The sequence below is a fragment of the Varanus komodoensis genome, unplaced genomic scaffold (assembly GCF_004798865.1).
Source record: "Varanus komodoensis strain SLA01 unplaced genomic scaffold, ASM479886v1 scaffold1, whole genome shotgun sequence".
Lineage (NCBI taxonomy): Eukaryota > Metazoa > Chordata > Lepidosauria > Squamata > Varanidae > Varanus > Varanus komodoensis.
In genome coordinates this window covers 106,147,316-106,170,627 of record NW_025335268.1, presented here as the reverse complement: position 1 = coordinate 106,170,627, position 23,312 = coordinate 106,147,316, and the positions used below count along the sequence as shown (strand labels likewise).

At 40.0% G+C, this 23,312-nt stretch overlaps 1 protein-coding gene across 2 annotated transcripts; it reads right to left on the bottom strand.

The window, feature by feature from the left end:
* Nucleotides 1–2,178: 2,178 nt before the first annotated feature.
* Nucleotides 2,179–22,747, bottom strand: LOC123033648 (inactive pancreatic lipase-related protein 1-like). 2 transcript variants are annotated; one of them, XM_044450367.1, is made up of 12 exons: nt 22,699–22,747; nt 19,842–20,012; nt 19,526–19,638; nt 18,538–18,672; nt 16,026–16,134; nt 14,549–14,668; nt 14,343–14,462; nt 13,105–13,223; nt 11,790–11,919; nt 9,527–9,638; nt 5,506–5,673; nt 2,179–2,242 (listed from the first exon to the last, which is right to left on the bottom strand). In XM_044450367.1, the coding sequence occupies exons 1-12, from the start codon at nt 22,745–22,747 to the stop codon at nt 2,179–2,181; spliced, it is 1,410 nt and encodes a 469-aa protein (XP_044306302.1). The 2 variants fall into 2 exon arrangements, with proteins under 2 accessions (XP_044306302.1, XP_044306308.1); XM_044450373.1 differs by having other exon boundaries at nt 19,526–19,651; nt 19,858–20,012.
* Nucleotides 22,748–23,312: the final 565 nt, after the last annotated feature.

The following is a 23,312-nucleotide window of genomic DNA, read 5'->3' as shown; positions in this document are numbered from 1 at the left end:
GCTCTGATTAGAGAGGTCACCACTTTTCCCTTTTCGCTTTATATATTGCCAGACACATTTTAGATACTTCTGTTTCTATGAAGCATCAAGAAATTGTCTGCATCACATTCTTTGCTGAGGAAAATTGACTAAATTAAGCAGTTTTCCCTTGTGCAAATAATCTATGCATCATGGGATATTAAAAGTCCACTTTCAAGTGAAGACATATAATTACATTTCTATTAAGGGAGTTCTTGCTAATGTTCTAGTCTTTGCTGAGATGAGAGAAAGTGAGCAAAAACTCAGCCATTTAATAGAGAACATCTTTTGTTTTGCATATTAATAAATGAGCCACTATACTCTGTACTAAATTTTCAGACACAAGTAGAAACAGTCTCCAAATTTACTTGCAACCATATATTCCATAAATAGAGAATGGCAATTGCTCTCAAAGGGCAGGCAGAATATCCTAGTAGACACAAAACCTAGAAATTGGCCAGAAACAACAATAAATAGATTCCTAGCCACATTTATTTTTGGACAGGTTTTTAAAGGGGAGGTTAATGCAAATTTTGGGTTGTGGCTGGAAATTGGCTGCCTTTGGGCACAATCCTATGCTTGTTTAGAGCAGCGGTTTTCAACAACTGGTGACCAGTGAAAACAGAAAAAGCTGAGGCAGAAACAAAAAGCACCATACACATAATACAAATTCTGTGTATTAGTTTCCAAACACAATACCAAAATAAATAAATAAATTTTCAAAACAACCAGAAACTGAGCTAACAAAAATGCTAACAAAAGGACAAAATACCAAAATCCGCATGGCGTGGTTTGCAGAAGGCATCCCTCCCCCACTTGATTGTGATGGCAACCAAGGAAGAGGTTGTGGAGCACAGCCAGCCCCCATGTCAGTCTGTGACAAGCAGGATGTGGTGCCACACGGACTGGCAGAAAATCTCCCATGAACCAGCACTGGTCCCCGGATCAGTGGTTGGAACTACTGATTTACACACTGTTCCCAGCATGCCTTAACCAGCTATGGCTGACTGGAGAAGGCTGGGTGCTGGAGCACTTATTCTTGTCCAAACATGCACAGGATTGCACAGTAAGTATATTTTTACAGTGACTGGGCTCACACAACACAGTAAGCATGATAGTAGCTTGCCAAGGTATTTGAACCCAGCAATATGGCCTGCTAATCATTCTGGCTGGGTTCAGACTACATGACAAGCTATGGTGTCCTATAAGCAACCGTGACTTATGCTGTGTGAACTTAATATTCCTCAGTTTCCTCCTGAGCTCTCTCTCTCTCGTGAGCGCACGTTTCTCCTTGCCTCCTTCGTTCCTTGTAATCTCTTCTTTGTATCTGCCACCCTTCACACCTCTCAGCCTCTTCTATGTCAATGTTGCATCTGTAATGTGATGCAGGGGGATGACTGGCATCCCATCCCAATGGATTCCTCGAGGTGCATCTGAATACAGAGGTTGCCAATGTGTACTGCACTTCTTCTGGTGCAACTAGTCATGCATAGCTACACATGCGTAGACCTGAATTAGTGCCAGTGATCTGCTGCACACTGCTGAGGGGTATTAAATCTGCCACTCCAGCAAGGCAAAGCAGGACATGTTGGGCTGACAGCGAGTACTACATATACCGGTCCCCTACTTGAAAAGGGGCCCCTATTCATTGCATTGCTGGAAGCAGGTGAAACACATTTTTTGCATAGAGAACGACATTATCCATTGCCATGAAAATGGCATCACACGTGCTCAAGAAAGCCTATAACTCAAATCAGACTCTTTTTGCAACTGTTCCTTTGTGTTTTAGTTGCTCTAGGAGACTGTAGGTAATTCAATAAACAAAAACATAAATGTGGCTAATTGAATAAGCAAAGGAAAACCTTTATTGCTTTTTTAAATAATTATTTCAATATAGTATTTTAATTAAAAATTATGTAAGGCAATACAGTTTTCAATGACTTTGACTCCTATAACATGTTTGTATTTCAGTCCTTCATTCCAGATGAGTTTCTTTCCCTTTTTAAGGTTTTTTTTTCCAAATTGCTAATTCTTTTCACTTTGTAGAAGAATAACCATTGAATGTAATAACAGAGCTGATTATCACCATGAGTGCATGGAATGCAACTGAGCATAATTTTTAATTAAGACTTGCAAGAAAGCTCTTGTATTGTTTGCATACTAGCATGGTGTAAGCGTTTGCAGAACATCTTCTCTCACGGTGTCGCTGCCACAGAAATTAAATCTGAAGATTGGAAACAAATGGTTAAAATGTTTAAGAGTTACCTTTGTATCATAGTAGACATTTTTTGCATTGCACACTTAAAGAAAATATAATAAATCCAAAGTAACTTTTTAAAAATTATTCTTTCTATTTTTTTATCTAGTGACACTATTTTATTTTTATGTTTCTGTTCTGATTTTCATTTCTTAGAGGCTTCTGATGCTAGACAAAAGCTGGTATAAAAAGTATTTTTAAAAAAGCCTTTGAGATTGCAATACTATCCTCACTTACCTGCGAGTAATTTGCTTTGAAGTCTGTGGGGATTGCTTATCTAGGATTGTTCTGGTTTGGACTAGTCTTAGGCTCAAACTACATATGATATTTATTTCATAGCATGCATCTTCCCTTGCTTTCTTACTCAAGACTAAGTGCACATGGCCCCAATTCACATCAGGACCAGGAAGAGAGAATTCAATCTTTCTTCCAGTTGTTTCCTTTCTGAATCTCCTTCTTACTGAAGCCAGTGGATACTTTTTTTCTTTTCCTTTTTAATCTCCATGCAGGGATGGGGAGAAGAGTTAATTATATGCTATTTAATTCAAATAATGTGTAATTTCACCACATAGTCATGGTCTGAATAGACTTATTGAATTCTGTAAAACTTCTGTAAAAGCATATTGGACACAATGGGACTTACTTTTAGCAAAAGTGATTGTCAAACATCCCTGGGATGCATGTGCCATCAACAGTAGGACCCCCACTTCCACAACATACACCCCACCACTGTGACACCACCAGATTCCCCATAGAATCACTGTTTTGCCGCAATCTGCCAACCTAACTAATAGTTGCAGGAAACACAATTCTGCAGGGAAACCAGACAACTGTGGGGATGTGTGTCCTGTTTCCCCGCCGAGTTGCATTTTCCCCAGTCTGCCAAAAAGCAATTTGGGGGGCATTTGCCTTACCGCCCCACAGAATCACTGGACAAGCAGGCATTAGCCCACTTCTTGTTGTGGCTGTGGCAAAGGAGGGATAAGACCCCTGAAAGATTCTGGGATGTCCAGTCTCCCCCCATCCCACCCCTCCACCTCTAGAACGCTTCACATTGCTTACCTCTATTCTAAGTGCAAGGTAACCCTATGCACTCTGAAATACAACAGAACTCAAAACTGATAAGGTAAAAGCCTTCCTAAACAGGAAGAACTTGCAATGTCTGGCCAGCCAGCTTGGCTTCCCTTAGGAGGGAGTTCTGCCAGGTGATGCCACTGTGCAGAAAGTCCTAAACCAAGTTTCAGACTAAGTGGGCACTCGCCAGCCCCTGTGAGCCCCCTGCCAAGATTTCAAAGGTGTAGCAAATATGCCAGGTCTCTGTGTACATGTCCAACTCTGTGATTGGAACTCTGAATTGTGGTGCAAGGTCGTAGCTTATGCTCATCAAATTACACAGAAAGATATATTCTGGCTCTATAGATTTGGTAACAGGGCCCACAAAATCTGTGTCACCATAGCTAGGGCTTTTCTGTACAAGGCATTTTAGTGTACTCTTAAGCACTGTATCCCCTTTCTGTTATGTTGCAACATTACAATCCAAGCTTTACTCAGCTTTTCTTCTTTTTCTGATTTTCTGCTACACAACCTCTAGGTGGAGCTGTGCTGAGGTGGTATAGTGCAAATACCCTAGGACAGTGATGGCGAGACCGAGTGCCCAAACTGCAACCCAAAACCCACTAATTTATCTCAAAGTGCCAACACTGCAATAAAACCTGAAAACTGAGGTTTTACTTTAGAAAAAACACCTCACAGCCAGTCCAAGCAAAAAAAAATATATATATATATATATATATAGGCGCTATATATATAGCGCCTTGGCAGCGCACTGACCGGCCATGCGAAAGCTCGAACAAGTCGCGGCTAATGAGTCACGGCTCATGATGTCATCACCTGGCACCACTACTCCTTTCTGAGCATGAGCGTGGCCCCTATGCTCGCTGTTATCCGATCCTCGGCTGCTGGGGCAATGCTGGGGTGACATGGCCCACATGCTGACAGAGAGGGCTCTGTGTGCCCGCTGTGGCACGCGTGCCATAGGTTCGCCACCACTGCCCTAGGAGATATAGTGCCTTTTTTCTGTTGTAATCTAACAGCTCATTTCCCCTGATATAACAGGAAAGCACTCTGAAAAGCAGAGCTGAAACAGCTTGGTCTAAAAAGCCTGAACACAACTGCGGGTAAGGAATCACAAGTGCACAATACATCCTTTGGTAGAAAATACCCTAGAAAGAAACTGACACCTGACCTGCAAAATGTCCTGAAATTCAGCAAACAGTATTTACTGGCTACTCACACTGATCTCTACAAATAAGCCTAAATGTAATTAAACTACAAGCATTTGCCTATTTCTCTCTATTTGCCTCTGTATATTTAAGGCTACAATTCTTTGTTCCTTGGATGAGCATCACAGGGCCATAGGATGATTCAGCTCTCCCCTTCCAAGCCCTGAAAGAGAGGTCCAGCCTTAAAGAAGGATGCCCAGCCTTGCAAACTCTCTTCCAGTCAGTGTGGAAACTGTGCCCCTCTCCTCTTTAATCCCAGAGCACTGAGACTGGCAGAGGTAAAAAGGAAGTATTCCATGGGTATGTTGGGAGCAGGGACATTGGGGAAAGGTATTTTCCCTGACATGTCCCCAGAGATGGAAGGAATGTACTCTAGCCCTGGACCTGGTGTATATAATTTCTCTTCCACTGCAGCCAATGGAAAAGAAACAGTGGAAGTAAAAGTTGGGTATGGGAAACAACCAGGCCAGGGCTACCTTGCTCCCCTTTTCCTCTCCTAGTAGAGATGAGAGAGCGTTGGATTCCCTCTACTCACCCATTGATAAGATTACTTTACTAAAGCATTTAAGTTTTTTTTTTACAGTGCTTAAACTATACTGAAAACATGTTTTCAGTCTCTCTTTTTCTCCTTTCCTTTCCTTTCCTTTCCTTTCCTTTCCCCTTTCTCTTTCATTATTCCATGTTATTGTCTGATTTTATTATCTATTTTAAACTTTCAATTTTTGTTGATTGTATATTTTTATTGTACTCTTATCATGTTTTATGAACTGCATAAATCGTCCAGAGAGCTTTGGCTATGGGGTAGTATATATATATTTATCAGCATCTTTTATTTAAAGACACGAACATGCAAAACTAAAATCTTAAGGCTCCCATGTATAGAACAAAGATAATTACATATGCTTAATAAATAATCAGTGCTTTAAAAAATAATATATATGTACATACATGTTCCCATATTCTCCATCTTGCACTGTAATCTTTGATGCTCCCAGCTTGGGAAGTGTTGGATTTATGATATTGTTGTTCCAAAGAAACTTGGCCATAGTAACTGTTCTAACATTAAGTTTTACATCAATCTGGTTGGTGTAGGTCTCATGAGGTGTGATCTTCCCCCTTAGAAAGAAAGAAGAATGCCATATATAAAGATGCACATGTGGAAGTATTTTCTCTTTTTCTTTCTCTCTTACACTTAGAAATACACATGTCCATCTTCTTCATCTTTCCCAAGAATCCTTGCTGTTCCCAGTTTGAGAAAGGTTAGGTTTATGATGTAATTCTTTCAAAGGCATTAATAAGAGTTACAGCCCCAAAATTGATTTCAGAATCAGTGAAATTGATGTCTATACTGCCTGGCTTAAGGAGGTATAAGTGATGTTCATCAATACCAATATTTCACAGTATGTGAGGGCAAACATTAATTGAAACAGGATCTTTTCCTGTTGACTGGTCAGTTGGATTATGATTTCTGGGAAATTGCTTGTTCAAGGGCATCCAATACCATTCAGTAGCCAGTATTGGGGGATGGAGCGCAAATAATCTGCTAAACATGTGAGCAATTCAAATGCATTTCTGCAGTTAATATTGTCAACACAGAGATATCCTTCCAACTGGACTGCTTGAAGATTGAATTCGGTCAACTACTAAGTGCAACAGGGACATACAAGCTGATTGCATTATGTGGCAATCTAGAAGAAGGGCCCGCAGCTCTTGGCCACACATGTTAAGCCCAGCATGATCCTGCTTCCACAACTCCCTGAGAAGTTGCGGAAGCAGAGCTGCATGGTGATGCTCAGCTTAGTGGTTATAGACAACCATCTCTTAAGGATCAAATGAGACAGAAAAAAAAAAAGACCCACCATTTTGTTGTTGAGGGGAGTTATGCTTTTCAGCTTGTTGTCAGAAAAGCAATGGACATTGGCATTTACAATGGATATGGGCTGTTTTGGTACATACAAACACCTGATGGTGACTCTGTGGTTTGACATCAGATCAACCAAGAACCCCAACATCAGCTTGCATGCCCAGGCCTGTTCTGACTGAAATACTTGAAGGTTCATTTTCAAGGGCTGGCAACTCTACCACACTCCCACATGATTAGAATCGCCATAGCTTATTCACTCCATCAAAGACTTGGATCCAGATTTATACTGAATCAACTGGGCTGATTGAAATGGGCTTCCCCTGCTACTGTCCTTCCAGTCCCCTGAAAACACTAAGCAAGAATCAGAAGACAGCTGTAGTTTGGAAGGGGCAAGCATCTCCCACAAATCAGATAGCCTACATGCATAGAGTCTTCCAAATGATTGCAGATTCTGAAAGGGCCTGGGTCACCTCAGTCTATGTCCAAAAAATGCCTTTGACCTCTAAGCATCTTGCAGGACTGAAAGGTTTTTCTGCTCATATTTGACAGGAAAATACTCCTCCTCTCAGTTGGGAAGGGTCTGTGCCAGGGTCTGCACTGCTCCACTACGAATATTGCCTGACAGCCAGACTAAATTCAGTCTGGATGAAAATGACTTATTGTAGAAATTGTTTTAAAAGTCTTTGCTATTAAATCTACTTCCTGGTGCTAAACTGTGTTGGCAGCAGGACTAAATAAATAGGTGGCCATGAGTCACATTTGTTATAGCTATACTTTAACAGGCTTTTAGCTCAGGCAGTCAAGGCAGACAAAAGGTGGAAGCTTACAATCACAACCATTTAGAAAACATTAAGAAGGCTTGTTGAAGGAGACACTGAAAACCAGAGTGGCTAGCATTGCAGGCACCATATGTTTCCTATTATGTGTAAGATACTCAAAGTGTTCAGTACAACATTTTACTAACAAAGGACCCATGGAGAGTTCTGGCAACAACCTGGGATTCCAGAAAGTGGCATTAGAGTTGGAGCCTGAAATGGGAATCCAGACAAGATCCTAGTTTTATTACCTGACACAAAGAGCCAGAAGCTAATTCTTGCTTCCAGCACCATTGATGAGTTTGCTTCTATGTTGGCTCTGTGTTAGCAACTCATTATTATTTATTATATCCCAACACTACCCAATAGCCTAAGCTGTCTGGGTAGTTTATTTATTTATTTACTTTACTTTGTTTTATTTCTATAGTTCACAAAGCACAACAACACATAAACTACCAATGCAATACGGAAATACAAATACAATAAAATATATTTTAAAAACTATATTACAGAATTTAAAAGCCAGATTTACAATCAAATTTAAACAAGTACAGTAAGAAGCACAGATTAAGACACAAGACCTGTGACTTGAACTAAAAAAGTTTCTTTTCTTATGTGTGAACATAGATATGGTGGAGGACTTATTTGGAGTGAGTGGCCACCCAGACCACTCCACTAGCCAAATGGGATCAGTGGGCAGGGACTCATCTATATCAGGGGGTGAATCTCCATCCTCTGACACCCTGGACTCCCAGCAGAAGCTTCTCCAGTTGGTGCCTCGGTCGAGGAACTGCTTCCCTCCTCACCAGAGAGACAAACCTTGACTGGCGTGCCATCGGCTCCAAGGCGCCAGCTGGACAAATGCTTCTCCAGCTGGTTCCTAGCCTGGAGAATGAATTTCAGTTCTAGGTAAGCAAAGGCCAGTGAGATGTCAGTTATGCTCCTTTGTCATCTTCACTGGGCCAGGAAGGTGATGGAGGAAAGAGAAGGTCAGAACCAGTTGCAAACATCCTTAACCATAGGAAATGTAGGATGATCAAAGCCATCTCAGACACTTTGCTGCTGCCTCTCTCTGTTGAGTGGGTAGGGCTGTGGGAAGGCTGAAGGCCTCACCCAAGGCCTCATGAACCAGATGGCCCAGCCTAGTGGGCCGTTTTTCCTGCTGCTTGCGGTCTTGTTCTGCTCAGAATTTTCCAAATGTAATTCTGCTACATGAGGCTGGCCTTTTCCCTCCTTAGCAATACTAGCCCCTAATAACAAAACTGTCATGGGAATCCTTTTCTGTCAAGCTTTTCCACTCCATGATATCCAGTAGGGGTGAATGGAATAAGATGTAGAAACATGTAATTTTATTTCAAGTAGGAGTCCTATACTTTCCACCTTCCCCGAGTAGGGGCTTCCTCAGGGGTCAGTTTTTTTTTATAATACTACCAGTTGCAAGATTGGAGACTACATTTTTCAGAGAACTCTGCAGTCATTTATTCCAAATAATAAGTGAGGAATGCTGGGAGTTGTAGGCCTTTTTTTCTATCTAAACATCATTGGAAGCTCTCTAGGTCTCTTTCCCCCCCCAGTTATCTGCTGGTACTGGACAAGTGGATAGGGCCACCCTTTTCTTTCTCATCACTACTCCTTTTCTAGTTTCCTCTCATTCTGACACCATTCCTTCACCCTCTTTCCAAGTCCCCCTCTTTCCCTCTCTCTTGGTAGACATATCAACTAACCACTTCAGAGGGTTTTGCAGAGACTAATGTCTTCTATCTGAGTGGAAAGCAATTAGCTGTCCATGGAACCCAATGTATCCCCAAGATGCCTCCTTGAAGTACTCCACTGCACCCAATCTTTATTTGAAATATTTTAATATTTTATTACTGGCAACTGAGAATGCTTCCAGATGAAGTGGGACTGTCTAGCTGTTGTCCCCTTAATTTCCCACAAGTCTCTCTGGGCAGGTTCTATTAAGCCCAAAGCTAACCATGAGCACTCAGGACAGCCAAGCTAGGGTTGTTCCCAGGACACATTCTCACATTTTCATTTCAAAAGAGAAGAATAGAAATGACATATATCTTGGAAAGGGCAAATTAAGTGCTGTGGAGATAAAATTGGAAGAAATGTAGCAGAATATGTTCATCCATGTCAATCCATATTAGAAAATGGTGTGTATTTCTGGTCACTGCAAAACTTTTAAAAGACTATCAAATCTTTTTCCCAGATAAATAGACAAGGAAAAGCAGAAAAGAATTGTATATTATGAAATATGTAATTTTCCAAAAGACATTATTGAACTTACTTGTAAATTTCATACTGCTTTGTATTCCCTCCAGTTCCATATATAGCAATATTTATGCGCCCACGGACAGCACTTTTTCCAGAAATTGTGACTGATACCTTGTACCTCCAACCTACACAACACAAAAAACAAGACTTCGTTTTTGTCAGGGATTTTCTGCTATTATTTAGGATGTACTATTCTTAACTTACACTTAATTTTGATTTCTGGTATTCTCTTCTCTAAAAAAAACTGAGGCCTGCTGAAGTTTAGCAATGGTTTATAAAATCTAACTTGTTAAAAAATGTCTGCCAACACTTAAAATATATATACAATCTTCTCTGGCCAAAAGGTTAAGAAAATGGATCTGATGTCTTTATAGCTGGCGAACTGAATAAATTATGTATCACTAGTAATGCAAACAAAACATGCTTGTTTTGATCATGTAGCAATTCACAGGAACACAATTAGAGTACATAGGCAATGCATGTCTGCATCCAGTCACACTTAAAAAAGGTATATTGGCACACGTATCAGCTTGTGATATCTTTGTGTGCAAGGAACTAGCTAGGTCAGTGCATCTGGCTGTATGCAATTCAAGATTACTTGGCATGTTCCCCTGCTTACAGTTCCTTTTGCAAGGTGGAAATCCACCCCAATAGAGCAAAGATCACCTTGTGTGGAATTTCTGTGTTTTGCTTTTGCTTTGATATATATGAATATAAAATCAACAGAGCATATATAGCATGCATAACATTGCCCTATGTTAGCAATAAAACATTAATCAGTACTATCTATACTGTATCATTTACCCTTATTATAAAGGAAATATTCATATTCTCTCTAAAGCATGTGTGTGCATATACACACACACTGTGGAAAAAATATTGTACCTATTAAATTTCTAGTTCATGGCAATCAGTGGAGTCTCAAAGGTTTATCTTTTTGCCATTTATTTATTCTTTCTCTGTGTTAACAACCAGTATGCCAAACAACCATGAAGTAAAATATACCAAAATACCATAAAACAGCAATGACCACTTCTCACTAGGACCACCCTAAACAACGCTGTATAGTCCAAACACCTGAACAAAGAAGAGCATCTTTGATTTTGGAACAACTGAATTGTGGGAGTAAATCTAAGGAGCAAGTTCCATAAATGGGGCACTAGCAGAGGGAATGCCTGGCTCACACCACTCATTTGTTAGGTTCAGTCTTTAGCAGGACAGTGAAGAAAGAATCCAGCCTTTGCCTCCCCTTTTCCCACTGCAACAATTCAGTCTTTTCAGCGTAATGCCAAACCTTATTAAATCATTATTTTCTAGTGGGCGCAGTGGCTGGGCAGCACTTGGAGACAAGGTTGCTGTTAAAAGGCTTCCTACTGAATTATAGGAATACCTAATTAAAGGACTATCTTCCACTATATACACCCAGAACTTCCACGGAACCTTGCTGGTGGTTTTACAACTAACAGAATATTGCCACCTAACATTTAAAAAGTGGGTCTTCTCAGTAGTGATGCTCTCCCTCTGTATGGGATGCAGAAAATGAGACATGTCTCCAACACTTCCTGGAAATATACACAAGCATGCCTTAGCTAATAAACAACCGTCTTGCTGCTGCTCCATTTTCTGATCTGTTTGATTGTTTCTTTTTAATCATCTTTTTCTTATAAGTTGCAATATGCATGCAACTATTACAAATCAATTAATTCAAATAGCTGGAATAAACATCACCTTTTTGATAGCCTAATAAAATAGGAAAAGGCTTCAGAGGGTTGGAATATCTAATTCCCCTGGGTTGTATCTAGCACCCTGGTACCACAGCTCATTCCATTCAGCATCCTCCTTCTGAAACTGCATTTTCAGGGGGAAGAAGGGGCCACCATGGTGAGTGAGGGGCAGGGAAGCCAAGCTGTATGTGCCTAAATCTGGATCCCCTCCAGTGTTTGTATGCATCATAATATTTTTTTCCAAAATCTACTGGCTTGCCGTACTCCAACCATGTGTGCATAAAATCTATCCCTGTCTGCATGTCTCACAAATGTCATTAAATCGTGCTCTTTTCTGCTAAATGATGTGGAGTCAGATACTAATAATATAATTGCTTAAAATAATGTTCTTTTATATTAACGTAAGGTAATCACTGGACCATTATAGAAAATAAATTCATCTCAAGCAATGCACTGTTTCATACAGGCCTTTGAGAAAGCAAATGCAGCTTAAAGGCCACCTTTCAATATTTACTACAAAAAGGTAAGTTAAGATGCATGCTGGGAACTTACGGGCAAAATCCCTGGCATCTCCAGTATTCAGGTAAAGCTTCATCAATCCAGAGGTGATATTGTCCTTATATTCATATGCATAGTGACCCATTTTAGGGCATCCACCACTTGGGCATGGGAAGCAGCTGCCCTAATTTAAAATAAAGGAAAAACTCTTTTTTAATTGTTCATTACCGCAATAATTTTCTTCACACTTGTTCTACTGATAGAAAGTCATTATTAATAATGCTCTTCACTTTCCTTGCCCTGGCCTGGAGCAATAATATTCTTTGTTGAAGAACAACCTGGAGACCCCATGCCATATTATGAAAACATTTCAAAAATGAGCAGGATAACCATCAGTGAAAAATTAGAGCAACCAGAAATCATAGAGTCATAGAATAGTAGAGTTGGAAGGGGCCAGAAGGCCACTGAGTCCTTCTCTTGCAGGACACTGCCTTCTTTTCAAACTCTGCAATCTGCACATCTATTATGAAAGTAAAAATGTGCCATCATTTATCATCTAAGTATTGATAATGATAATCCTCATCTACATGGTTAATGGTATGTGTCCTTAAACATGTTCCCCAATGTCCTATACTATATAAATATTTTACATATCCCATTAGCCAATAAGATGATATTATACAAATCTTTCCACCTGTCACAGAAAAATAGCATCCTAGAATTCAATTATTTTAGTACTTTTATATTTGAAGAAGTGATTGTTCCTGTTTTAGAAAATACCACCATGATCATTGCTTCATTATTAACCTGTCTCAAGTTGTCATGACACCCCTACAAGATCATTTTGCTTCCAGCTCAGTAACCCCATAAAAAGTTTTCCAATTACTCCCAGATAGACCTTAACCAGTCATACGAGAACCATATGCCTTAAAGTGGATCAGATCATATGGCTAGGTATTGCATGCGTGAACTACAGGTTCACTTGCTTTCTCCTTCTTTCATGCACTCTGAATTGGCTACTTTCAGGCTCCTGGGAAACCATTTACATCCAAACTAGTAAACTATAGTTTGCACCAGTTCTCAAAACCAGGATGGGAAACCACAGTTTTACATCAGTTTTGAAAACCTGTTCCAGAAATAAGTGCAAACCACAATTTGCTGTTTAGGCTGCAACTGCAAAGTGGTTTGCTGAAAACTAGGGAGTCATCAATTAAGTGGCGCAAAGAGGGAGAAGAGAAAGAGATTGTGTTAACCCAAGGCTTGTTCCTGTAGTGCATCTTAGCAGGTTTCACTCAACTAAATGTGCATGACAAAATAACTCCACGAGCTTATTTCTCAGAATAGTTCTTGGGATACACAAGGAACTTACTGCTTCAAATAGGTTGTATGCAGCACACTGGTAACCCAAAAATCCATCTGGGTCAATAATGCTATCTGAATAATATTTGTAGCTCCGCAGATGGTTACAGGCCACAAAGTCACGGGTTCCTGTGGAAAAGAAACACACTTTATGATTCTGTTTTCATTTCAATGTACCCACAGACACCTTCCTTGGCATCTGCTGCTCTTCCTCACCTCCTGATTTTTTAAAATTTACTTTGATTTTTCAGATTGTTTAAAACATACGCACTCAAGACTGGCTTGCTGCAAAGTGGTTCTGGCATTCCAGTACCACTTGCCTTTGGGTTCAAAGGAGTATTTTTATGATTTGGAGCTCAGATCCTCAAGTTTCTGGGCAAATGCCTTTCCTTTTAGTCTTTTTGCCAGCCTGCCCCCTGAAAACTGAGGCCAATTAATATTTTATTAATATCATTAACAACAGCAAAACCCACCAAAATGCATACATTTCTTTGCTTAATGTTTTTAAAGGAGGGTGGTAAAACTGACAACCTTTACAATATGCTGCTTGGGCAGTTTGGAGGGGCTGTCACATTGGAGGTTACAAAGGTAATTTCTGGGGGAAAGGAGGAAAAAGCTGTGTCAAACAGAAAAGGGCTCATGAATGCAGTGGGGAAAGGAGACAGAGCAATTTTACATGCCAAGTCCTCTGGGACACTGGCTTGGAGGAAATATTTAGGCTGATGTGTATCCAAGTAATCAATTGAATAATTATATATATGGAAGCTTACTCTGTATCCAAGATACCTTGGCTAGAAATTCTCCAATAAGTTTGAGGCTCATGACTGCATCTCAACAGGGCTGGTGTTTCTAATACACCAGCCCTGCATAATGCATAATTTTATTTGCATTGAAATTCCTTTCAAATGTTCCCATGGAGGCACTTGTGTGGAAAATGGTATTTTAGATGCAGCCATACCATAGATGCTATATGAAGTTATTACAATATTGATTGTTATACTTTCATTCCTAAGTTTCTTGGAGGCCTGTGCAGCTGAGGTATTGGATAAGGCAAGAGAGGGGATGAATCTGTTACACTAATGATTCCTCATGAAACCTGATTCCAGTTGATGAATAGCTGCTACTTAGATGATGGCAAATGCACCAAAGCAATCAATAGTTTTTATATTGACTGGTCCTAACCACTTACATCTTCAATACAGTTGCACATATATCATAGCAATGCCCATGAAGCCCTTCTGCTCATACCTTCCCAGATTCCATCAATGTCCACTATTTGTGAAACGGGGTTCTTCTTACATCCTGGCATGTGTTCTCCTCCATTTGGGTAAAAATCAAGGTGACCCACAGCTTGACTCATCCCAAAGCCTGGGAAATTCATAGAAGAAAAGCATGTGTTAAATCTGAGAGATCTCATGCTTATTATTGTATGCTATGTACTGTGATCAACTTACCCAGATATGGAATGGTTGGAGCTGAATCAGTATGAATCACATCAACAAAATCGGCATCACTTTTATCCAGTCTGACTTCAACTGGTGTGCCTTGAAAATAAGGCTGAGCTGGATCTAGGCCTGTAAACATACACATTTTTAGAAGAGGGGTCAATCAAGATTTAGAAACCAGTCTTATTGAACCACAGAAGGCCTAATGGCAATGAATTCTTCACCAAGAAAGAAAAAGTCAGCAGTTTTTTATTCCTGTTGAAGCTACCTCCTACTCTTGTGCCAGGGAACCTCACTCTCTTGAGAAAAGTATTTGAGGCTAGTGAACATTTTCACAGACATCTGTGAGTGTAGCACAAGGTTCCTCCTCCCCACCTTTTCCCTTTTTATTTAGCTACAGTTGTTTCTATTTTCCTCAGTTGAAATGAGAAGAAAAATAAATAATGAGGGTAAACCAGTAAAATAAATCAACACTAAAAGGTAGCTAAGAGAAGTTACTCCGGTAGAAATAAACTGGTAATGGTGCTTCTTCCCTCTGTAGGCAGCAATATCAAAGTAGAATAAGGGTTAAGGTTGTGATTTACAGTCATACTAATTTGTTTGCTTTTAGAAAATCATCATAAATCAAATCAGGAGTGGGGTAGGGAGAGAAAAACCTGCTGCTCTGTTGTAGAACATTGGGATGCACAAGTTTGTCAATGTTAGTAATTCCAAAAGAAAGGTTTGGTGTAGAAGGAACCCAAGGCTTTGGCCATTAGTCACACAGCAAACTGTGTTAGAAGTTCTTTAAAAGTTTGTCCACCTGGGAGTTTCTGGGTCAAGAACATTAGAAAGGTACACTAAGATATGAGAATTTTCCACTCCAAAGGTCTTGCCTTCCTCCATGTGAATAGGGCCATCTGCATAGATAAAACAGTTTGCTGTTAATGCCAAATGGACAGGTGGGGAAATGGAGCAGGCTGCAGAGGGCAGCAATGTAGTGAATTATATAGAGAACTATGGTTAAGAAGGCCCATAAGAATCCCCTTATAGAGATTCCTTATTGGCTGAGGGTTTGGAAGCAATCAAATGTCAAGCCTATAGAATGGCAACTCTTTTCTTGATCCTCTCCCCTCTCATGACCACATGATGAGGATTCACTTCCATTCACCAACAGGAAAAAAAACTCAAATCTTTTACTGATACAACTCCTATCAGACTGTATCTTGGGCTGCTAACAACTGAAATAACTGTGCGTTGTGGCAATTGCTAAATCTGCCCCATTCTTGTGACATACAAGCCTGTGTTACATTGTTGGACTCTCGAACGCCATTCTATAGAAGACTGGGGTGTACACTACCCAATCCAAAGTATATTCACAGTCATCCACTAATTACAACCTTGGTAATGTGGGTAGAATAATTACATTAGTGTCATATGCCAGATAAGTTTCCAGTTCAGCACTGTTTGATCTGATAGCAATTTGTGCTGCATTGCATTAGCCTACCTGTTATTCTTCTAAGTCCTTTTATTCTTTTCCCTGTCATAGCAGCTGCATGTGCCCCAAGACTGTGGCCAATGAAATGTACCATGGATGGAGAGTATCCATACTTTTCCTAATGGCAAAAGCAATTGTAAGTAAAACAACAGATATGTCGATAGCAGTGTGTGCACTCTACCAATCCTTCAGCTTGCAATTCGGTTCAGTCTATCTACTTCATGGCCACTGTGTACATGCTGACATCTTCTTAGTTAAATCTGAATTGAAGGTAAAGTGGAGTATGATGAAGCAAATTCCTTTGATCCATTCAGCAGATACACTTGCACACAAAGTGTGTGTATGTGTGTATGTTTGTGCATAAGTGCATGCATGTGTGTGAGAGAGAGGGAGAGAGACTTACTACTTAGTCTGAAAGTAAGAGCATGTGGCAAAGCCCCAGGAGAAAAGGATTCAAGTTGCTTTTTTCTGGGTTACAGATCCTTCCCAGTAAGTTCTTAACTCATTTCTCTGTGATGAATAGAAATACAATGAACATTGTACTGAGAGTGAATGCAATGACCTATATCCCAGTGCACAGAACCATTGTTGGATTTTGACATGGAACTTCTGACTATAAATATCAGTTATGGATTTTACTTGGTGACCTTGGGGAAGACTCTCTCCTTCAGGATCAATTATTAAAGTGTACCAAATTTTTGTAGGCTTCATTTGATTGCCCTGATCCACTGATGGCCATGTATTTTTGGAAGCAAGCTACCATAAGTCCACCTGCAGTGGTTCAAGTAGGTAGTCTGAGATTCTGGACTAAACAATGTTATGGTGGGTTGGGGCTTCAGCAGTGGGCATGTTGTGCTATTTCAGTTGTGAAGCACACAACTAACATTTCTCTTCCCCCTTCTCTTCTCCAACACAGCTTTGCAAATTGCTTCTATATTCCTGACAGAGCAAAAACCAAACTAACTAACCCAACCTGTTTCCCAGCCACAATGAGAAAACAATAATTGCACTGAATATGTATAGCTTTGCATTTTAATTCATTTAAATCATAGTATCATCATAACTGATGTTTTGCCTCTACTGCCCTGATCCTAAATGTATTGGGTAGGTTTGCACAACATGACAAGATATGATGGTTTCTTGCACGGGATGGTCTACCACTTCACTCAAACCCTGTCGTGGTATTTAAGCATGCTATGTTTGGTTTTCAGCAACCACAAAGAGAACAACTGTCTGTTCTATGGTTTCCACATTTTACCATGGTTCCTCTGATCATTCAAATCCATAGTTTCCATCGTCTTGGTATGCAGAGACCACAGAGTCCCCTGGAAAGAGCAGGAGCTGCTGCAGGAGCTGCTTCAGCCATCCAGCATGAGATTGAATTTCAGGCATGGCAACAGCAGAAGGAGCGAGGAGGGTGGAAACCACTTAATCAGCTGTCAGGCACATCCAGGCAATTAACCAAGCACCATGTAGGGTTGCCTGGTGTCGCATGACAACCCAGTCAGTTACTGGGGAATATGTACCATTGTTGTAGGAAAGGACCATACTTTTAAATAATAATAATATAAGCACCCTACAAGCTTCCCCTTGACCAAACTTTTTTTTAAATAAATGAGAGGAAATGAGCATTCTCATATCATGGCAGCCCATGCCAATGCTGAGCTTGTTTGCTGCTTTGTGTCATGTGCCATTTGCGTCTATGGACGTTGGTTGCAATGTCCAGGACTAGCTGTATCATCACACTGGAATCCACATTTGCAAAAGGATGCTACAAATGCTGTCTCCATGATAAGAAGTCTGCCTCAAACATGTCAAGCTTTGCTATGCACTAATCTGAAATTGGATAGGGGAAGAAATGAAGGATCCGGGAAGAAGCAGCCCATTTACAGTGAAGAATCTGTATTTTTGTGGCCTCTGACTCCAACCATGTCACTGCCGACAATTTTCCAAAGGGCTGTTTTGCGGATTAACTTCATATAACAATGATGTGCTATACAGTTAAGTAATGAAAATTATCTTGATTTGAAAGAAGGCTTCCAGGAAATACTTTTAATATGTTATCCCAATAAGAAAATGCTATTTCCTTTCCAAACAATTTGTAAGGTCTGTGTATACTTATTATATTATATATTTCCCTTCTCAGAGTTTTGCATAGTGCTGCATTTTTTAAATTAAGTGCATAGTTAATACATGTATTGCAAGTTCTACATTTGGAGTTCACCAGAGTATGCAACATAGATTTCAAGACAGTATATTCAAAACTTATTATTCAGATTACAGCTTCATACTAAAATATGTCAGTAATGATTTTGCCACTGATACCATATCCCTGAAGTTGGTGACTCAATGTTGACACTAAAATCACTATCAGCTTAGTTGTTTCATATATCACATGGTTCTTGGGAAAGCTTTTTTTAGGGGGGTCCAGACTTTATCAAATTAAAGTCTGTTTCTTGTCCTGGAAGCCTTATAGCTGCAAGATTCAGAACTATGATGTCATAACCGCAGGCTCTCTTACCTTAAGGGTATCGATAAAATAAGCCACTTCAGCTCCCACCACACGGATATTGTTTGATGCTTGGGTGTATGAACACCTGGAGCCACTGCTCCAGTCTATGCAGATGCAATTCACATCTTCCTTTTCAAACATCCTCTGATGCAAACAGAAGAAATACAGATTCTGCTGTCACTGTGGAAGTGGAACCTTTCCCCTTGCAATCTAACCCAGTCTCATTATTCCCAGAAGTGTGGACAGCCATCTTCGTAGGTGGCCGTCTGGCTGCAGTTTCATATTTTGAGCTCCTTGACCTATGTTACTGGTGTTTGGGGTGAGTGCTGGTCCTTACATAGCCAAAACAGCACAATCCACATACAGGAAGAAGGTAATAGCATGCCTGAGGAAATGGGAAACTTTGCAGAAATGTAAAAGAAAATACTAGGTGTAGAGGGGGTCATAAATACAGCTCAGCAAGGATGGTACATCCTCAATAGCCATGTAATACTGAGCATCTATTAGGCAAGGATGGAAAATGAGGGGAGGGGGGAGAGAAATGGAGTATTCTGGAGCATGGCACAGCTAGACTGCTACAACTCTGATCCAGAGTTCTCCACACTGGAAACTTTTTACTTTAGGACTAACCTCTTCTGCAAACTTGTAACGTTAGATATGAACTTGGAGCTTTCCTAGCAATACCCTCCATTTCCTTGGATAATGATCACTTTACATTTAGGAACCAAAGTGTTAGATCCATTTGGGTGTGGCAGGTAAGGCTTCAGTATATGATATTAGATTTCATAACCTTTAGATTGCTTCAAGAATAAAGTTCTATTATTCTTAGTAGGCTAAAATCTGAACTTTATAATTAAATGCACAGTCATAACATTTCAAAATCATGTTACATGTGGCAGATAGATTATAGATAAAGAGGTATGATAATTTTTAGGGTGGCCTGTCTGGATACAAAGTGATTTCAGAATGATTGTGTGAATATTACATTGTGCTATACCTTGCACATGTTTGACAGCCAGTTTTCTTCACCTTGATCTATAAATCCATGGGTAATAAAGCGAGTGATCTTGCTGGCATTAAAGTTTGAGTAATCAATAGTTTCTGGATTAACTGCTGTGATTTCCTGGGAATAGTAAAAGAATATTCACATTATTTTTCTCTGCCTTCCTAAAAGTAATTTAACTAGAAACATACTTTAATTCATAAGTGCTTCATGAATATCATTTTTCATGTGGTTGTATAGCAATTCTTTTCTTAGGACATTAACACTTTTTTTTCCTATTGAGTAAATGGGAAAATCCTGCAAATTTAACTGTGAGTCAGTATTACCTGGAAGTTGTTAGGGTTCCTTCGAGTATACAGAAGGAAGCGGGTGTTTATTCTTTCTGGAGACCAGGGTAATCTTGCAATTGGCCGTTGTACTGTTCCAGCCCACGGTATATCATCAGTAAAGCAGCCTACTCGATTGTAGCAAACTTCCTTTCCTATATTTTAAGACCAAAGTGTGAATGACCAAAGTAAGGTAAGAGTTTACATCCTGTCCTTTCATAGAACCACTTTTCTAATACTTAACAGCAGCATGGTGATCTCGGTTCTGGCATAAAAAGGCATCACTTTGGTTTCTCAAGTTCTGCTGTTGCTGGTGCTAATCTAAAGAAAGTAGTGCTAGGCTAAGGGGTTCCCTACACAAGACCTCTGTTGTGTGCTTGTGATCCATCAGTGGTGGAAGTAGGTCCTTTTCAGAGTGTCATCACCCTTCCAGGGCATCTCTTGCATTTTCCAGCCATTCTTACAGCTTCTTTTAGAGCATCAAAGTCAGCTGTTTTCCTGGATGCTGCCATTACTTGCTATAAAAGTGCTGTGTAATTTCACAGTTCTGCTCTATACCACAGTGCCAGTGTGTGCTGAGTAAGGGAACATCTAAAAAGGCAAAGAGGAAAATTCCTGGGACAGGAGGCTGGAGGAAAACTTCTGTGATTCATACTCTAAATTTCCCCACAAAGGAAGAAGCAGCAGCAGCCTTGGTAAAGCACTAGTTTAAAGAAAAGTCCTAAATAGCTTCTGTGGAAACCCATAGACAGCTATACGGGGCAAGGGGTAAATTCTGAAAACCAAGAAAGCACATGGAGATGTGGATGGCCTTTATGCATGAGATGTGCATTACAAAATATGGTGCCCCCCATTTTCTCTTTGGCAAGTGATGCCTGCTCCTCCGTAGTCACAAAGAGTAACAAAGAGGGAGAAAGTATCTTATTGATGGATGACTCTTCTGTAGGAAATCCTCTTCTTTTTGGATTGCAGTATTTCACTAGCATTTGTCCCTATTACTGGTACAGGAAAAGAGACTTGACACTTTAAGAGTAATCTGATTTGGTCATTTCTCTGCTTTACTAAAATGGGAGGGGGGACAGCAGACTTCTTCTCTACTGGTTGCTTTAGGCAATAAATTAAAGATACAGTTACCAGACATCCCTTTTCTTGACATACTTCCACCACTACCTGACATATTTCCCTCACACTCACTCTCAACAATTTGTGTTCTGTCAAGAAACACTATGTATGATATACCTGTAATTTAAATGATGAGGATTAAGGAATTTTTCATCTACTCTACACTAGGGGCAGTTCTTATTGTGGAACATGGAACACCAGAATCCGCAGAACATGTGCCAATTTCTTTCTTTCTTTGACTTAGAAACACATTTGGAATTCTGCAGGGAAACTGGTTTGTAAGGGAGGGCAATTTAGAGTGGGCAAGTGGTTGTGGAGACAGTTTTAAGTACAAACACCTCCTGTTGTTTGGTTTTAATTTTGCCTTCCTCCAAGCTGCATTTTCTTTCCTTCTCAATGGGCAACTGCATGTTGTTACACATTTCTACATAGCATATATATTTAGGACTTAAATCCCAGACCAGATTGACTCCTGACGCAGGCTACAAAATTCTCTCCTCTTGTGAGGCATTCCATCTTAAGTATGAATAGCAAACTCATTTTCAATAGCAAACTCATTTCAAGTAATGATTCATTTATCTCTACAGCAGCAGCACTGACATATAAGAGGAAGGGATCAGAAGACTTGGATAGAGGAAGGAAGGAAGGAAGGAAGGAAGGAAGGAAGGAAGGAAGGAAGGAAGGACGGACTCCCAAATCAGCTAGATCAGAGTGTCCACAAAGTGTTGTCAGTTGAGAATTAAAAAAAGAAATCTAGGACCAGGGAAATGGAATGGAGTATGCTAGAAATTAGCATGAGGCACATGGCTGGCTACACGACTGGAACTCTGAACAGGAATATTTCACACTGCAATGTTTTGTCACAAGTCCCACTTGTCTCACTTACTAAAACATCACTTCAATTTGGTTTGGTGCAAAATAGAGCTGCCAGGTTGCTGACGGGGACGGGGCGTTATGCTCACATGACTCCAGTCCTCCGTCAGCTTCACTGGCTGCCCATTGAAGCCCGGGCCCAATTCAAGGTGTTGATTATGACCTATAAAGCCCTAAACGGCTTGGGTCCTGGCTAACTGAACGAGCGCTTACGTCCGTATATGCCCGACCGCCCTTTGAGATCTGTGGGAGAGTCCCTTCTCTGGGAACCCTCCATGAAAGAAATTAGGAGAGTAAGTACTCGGAGGAGGGCTTTCTCTGTGATGGCGCCCAACCTATGGAATTCACTCCCCAAAGAGGTCCGCCTGGCACCGTCGTTACTGGTTTTTCGGCGCCAGGTAAAGACCTTTTTATTTAAACATCATTTCAATTGTTAAAACATGTGATCTGGCCAGGGCAACTTCTTCTTCCTTCTCTTTTCTCCTCCCATATTATTTATTTACTTATTTTATACTGATAATTTTAATTTTATATTATTATGTTTGTAACTCAATGTATTTTTTGTATTTTTGTATTTAATGGTAATTTATTATGTTCTATTGTATTTCAATGTATTTTATTGTGTTGTAAGCTGCCCCGAGGCTTCGGCAAGGGGCGGCATAGAAATGTTATAATAATAAATAATAATATTAATAATAATTTGGTTTCCATCTTCCCTCTATTTTGCCTGGCTTCGTGGCACACTTAACTCACTTTCTGTAGTACAGCATCTCCAAAAGCAATGTACAACTGACATTATTTTGGGGTCCACATGATGCTAAGGCAAATATAAAAGTGATATTTCACCTCTAGCGGCATGGATCAGTAACAAGGCAAAGGTCCAAAAGGCAGGCATCTAAAATAAATGTTAAAAGAGAGAAGATTGATGACTTTTAAAATTCCATCCATTTAATTTTGTGTCTTCCTCAAATTATTTGAATAGCCACAGCATACAATGAAAATGCATTACAGACAGAATTTCCTTGATGAAATCAGATATGACTTACTGTGCGGCTCTTGTTCATATCTCTTCACAAAGCTGAGCAAAGCTCAGCAATCAACACATGGCCTTTTTATAAACTGACACATCCTTGAGGATATTCTTGAAAGTGAAAGGTCATGCAAAGATGGAAATTGGTCTGCGTATTTCAGATCAAGGTTATCATAAATACACAAAGCACTATTAGCATATTGCCTACAAAATGGAAACTGAGTGAGCAGACATTATTGTCTGTAAAGATCTTACTTAGCTAGAAACTGATATCAACTTGAAAACTCTTTTTCCATCTGTGATTATTTTAAAGGCAATTAAATTCCTTGCCTTGCATTCTGTGGTCAACAAATCAAGAATGGAGCTGGCAATTAGTAAGACCACCACCTACGGAAACTAATATTAGATGTGTGTAGATTTGATCCAGGAT

Coding starts and splice junctions, on each gene's coding strand:
- LOC123033648 (XM_044450367.1), bottom strand. CDS start 22,747: ATGCCTGCCTTTTGGACCTTTGCCTTGTTACTGATCCATGCCGCTAGA. Junction 13,224..14,342: donor CATTGATGGAATCTGGGAAG/GTATGAGCAGAA, acceptor TCTTTTCCACAG/GAACCCGTGACTTTGTGGCC. Junction 5,674..9,526: donor AAGCAGTATGAAATTTACAA/GTAAGTTCAATA, acceptor TTTCTTTCTAAG/GGGGAAGATCACACCTCATG.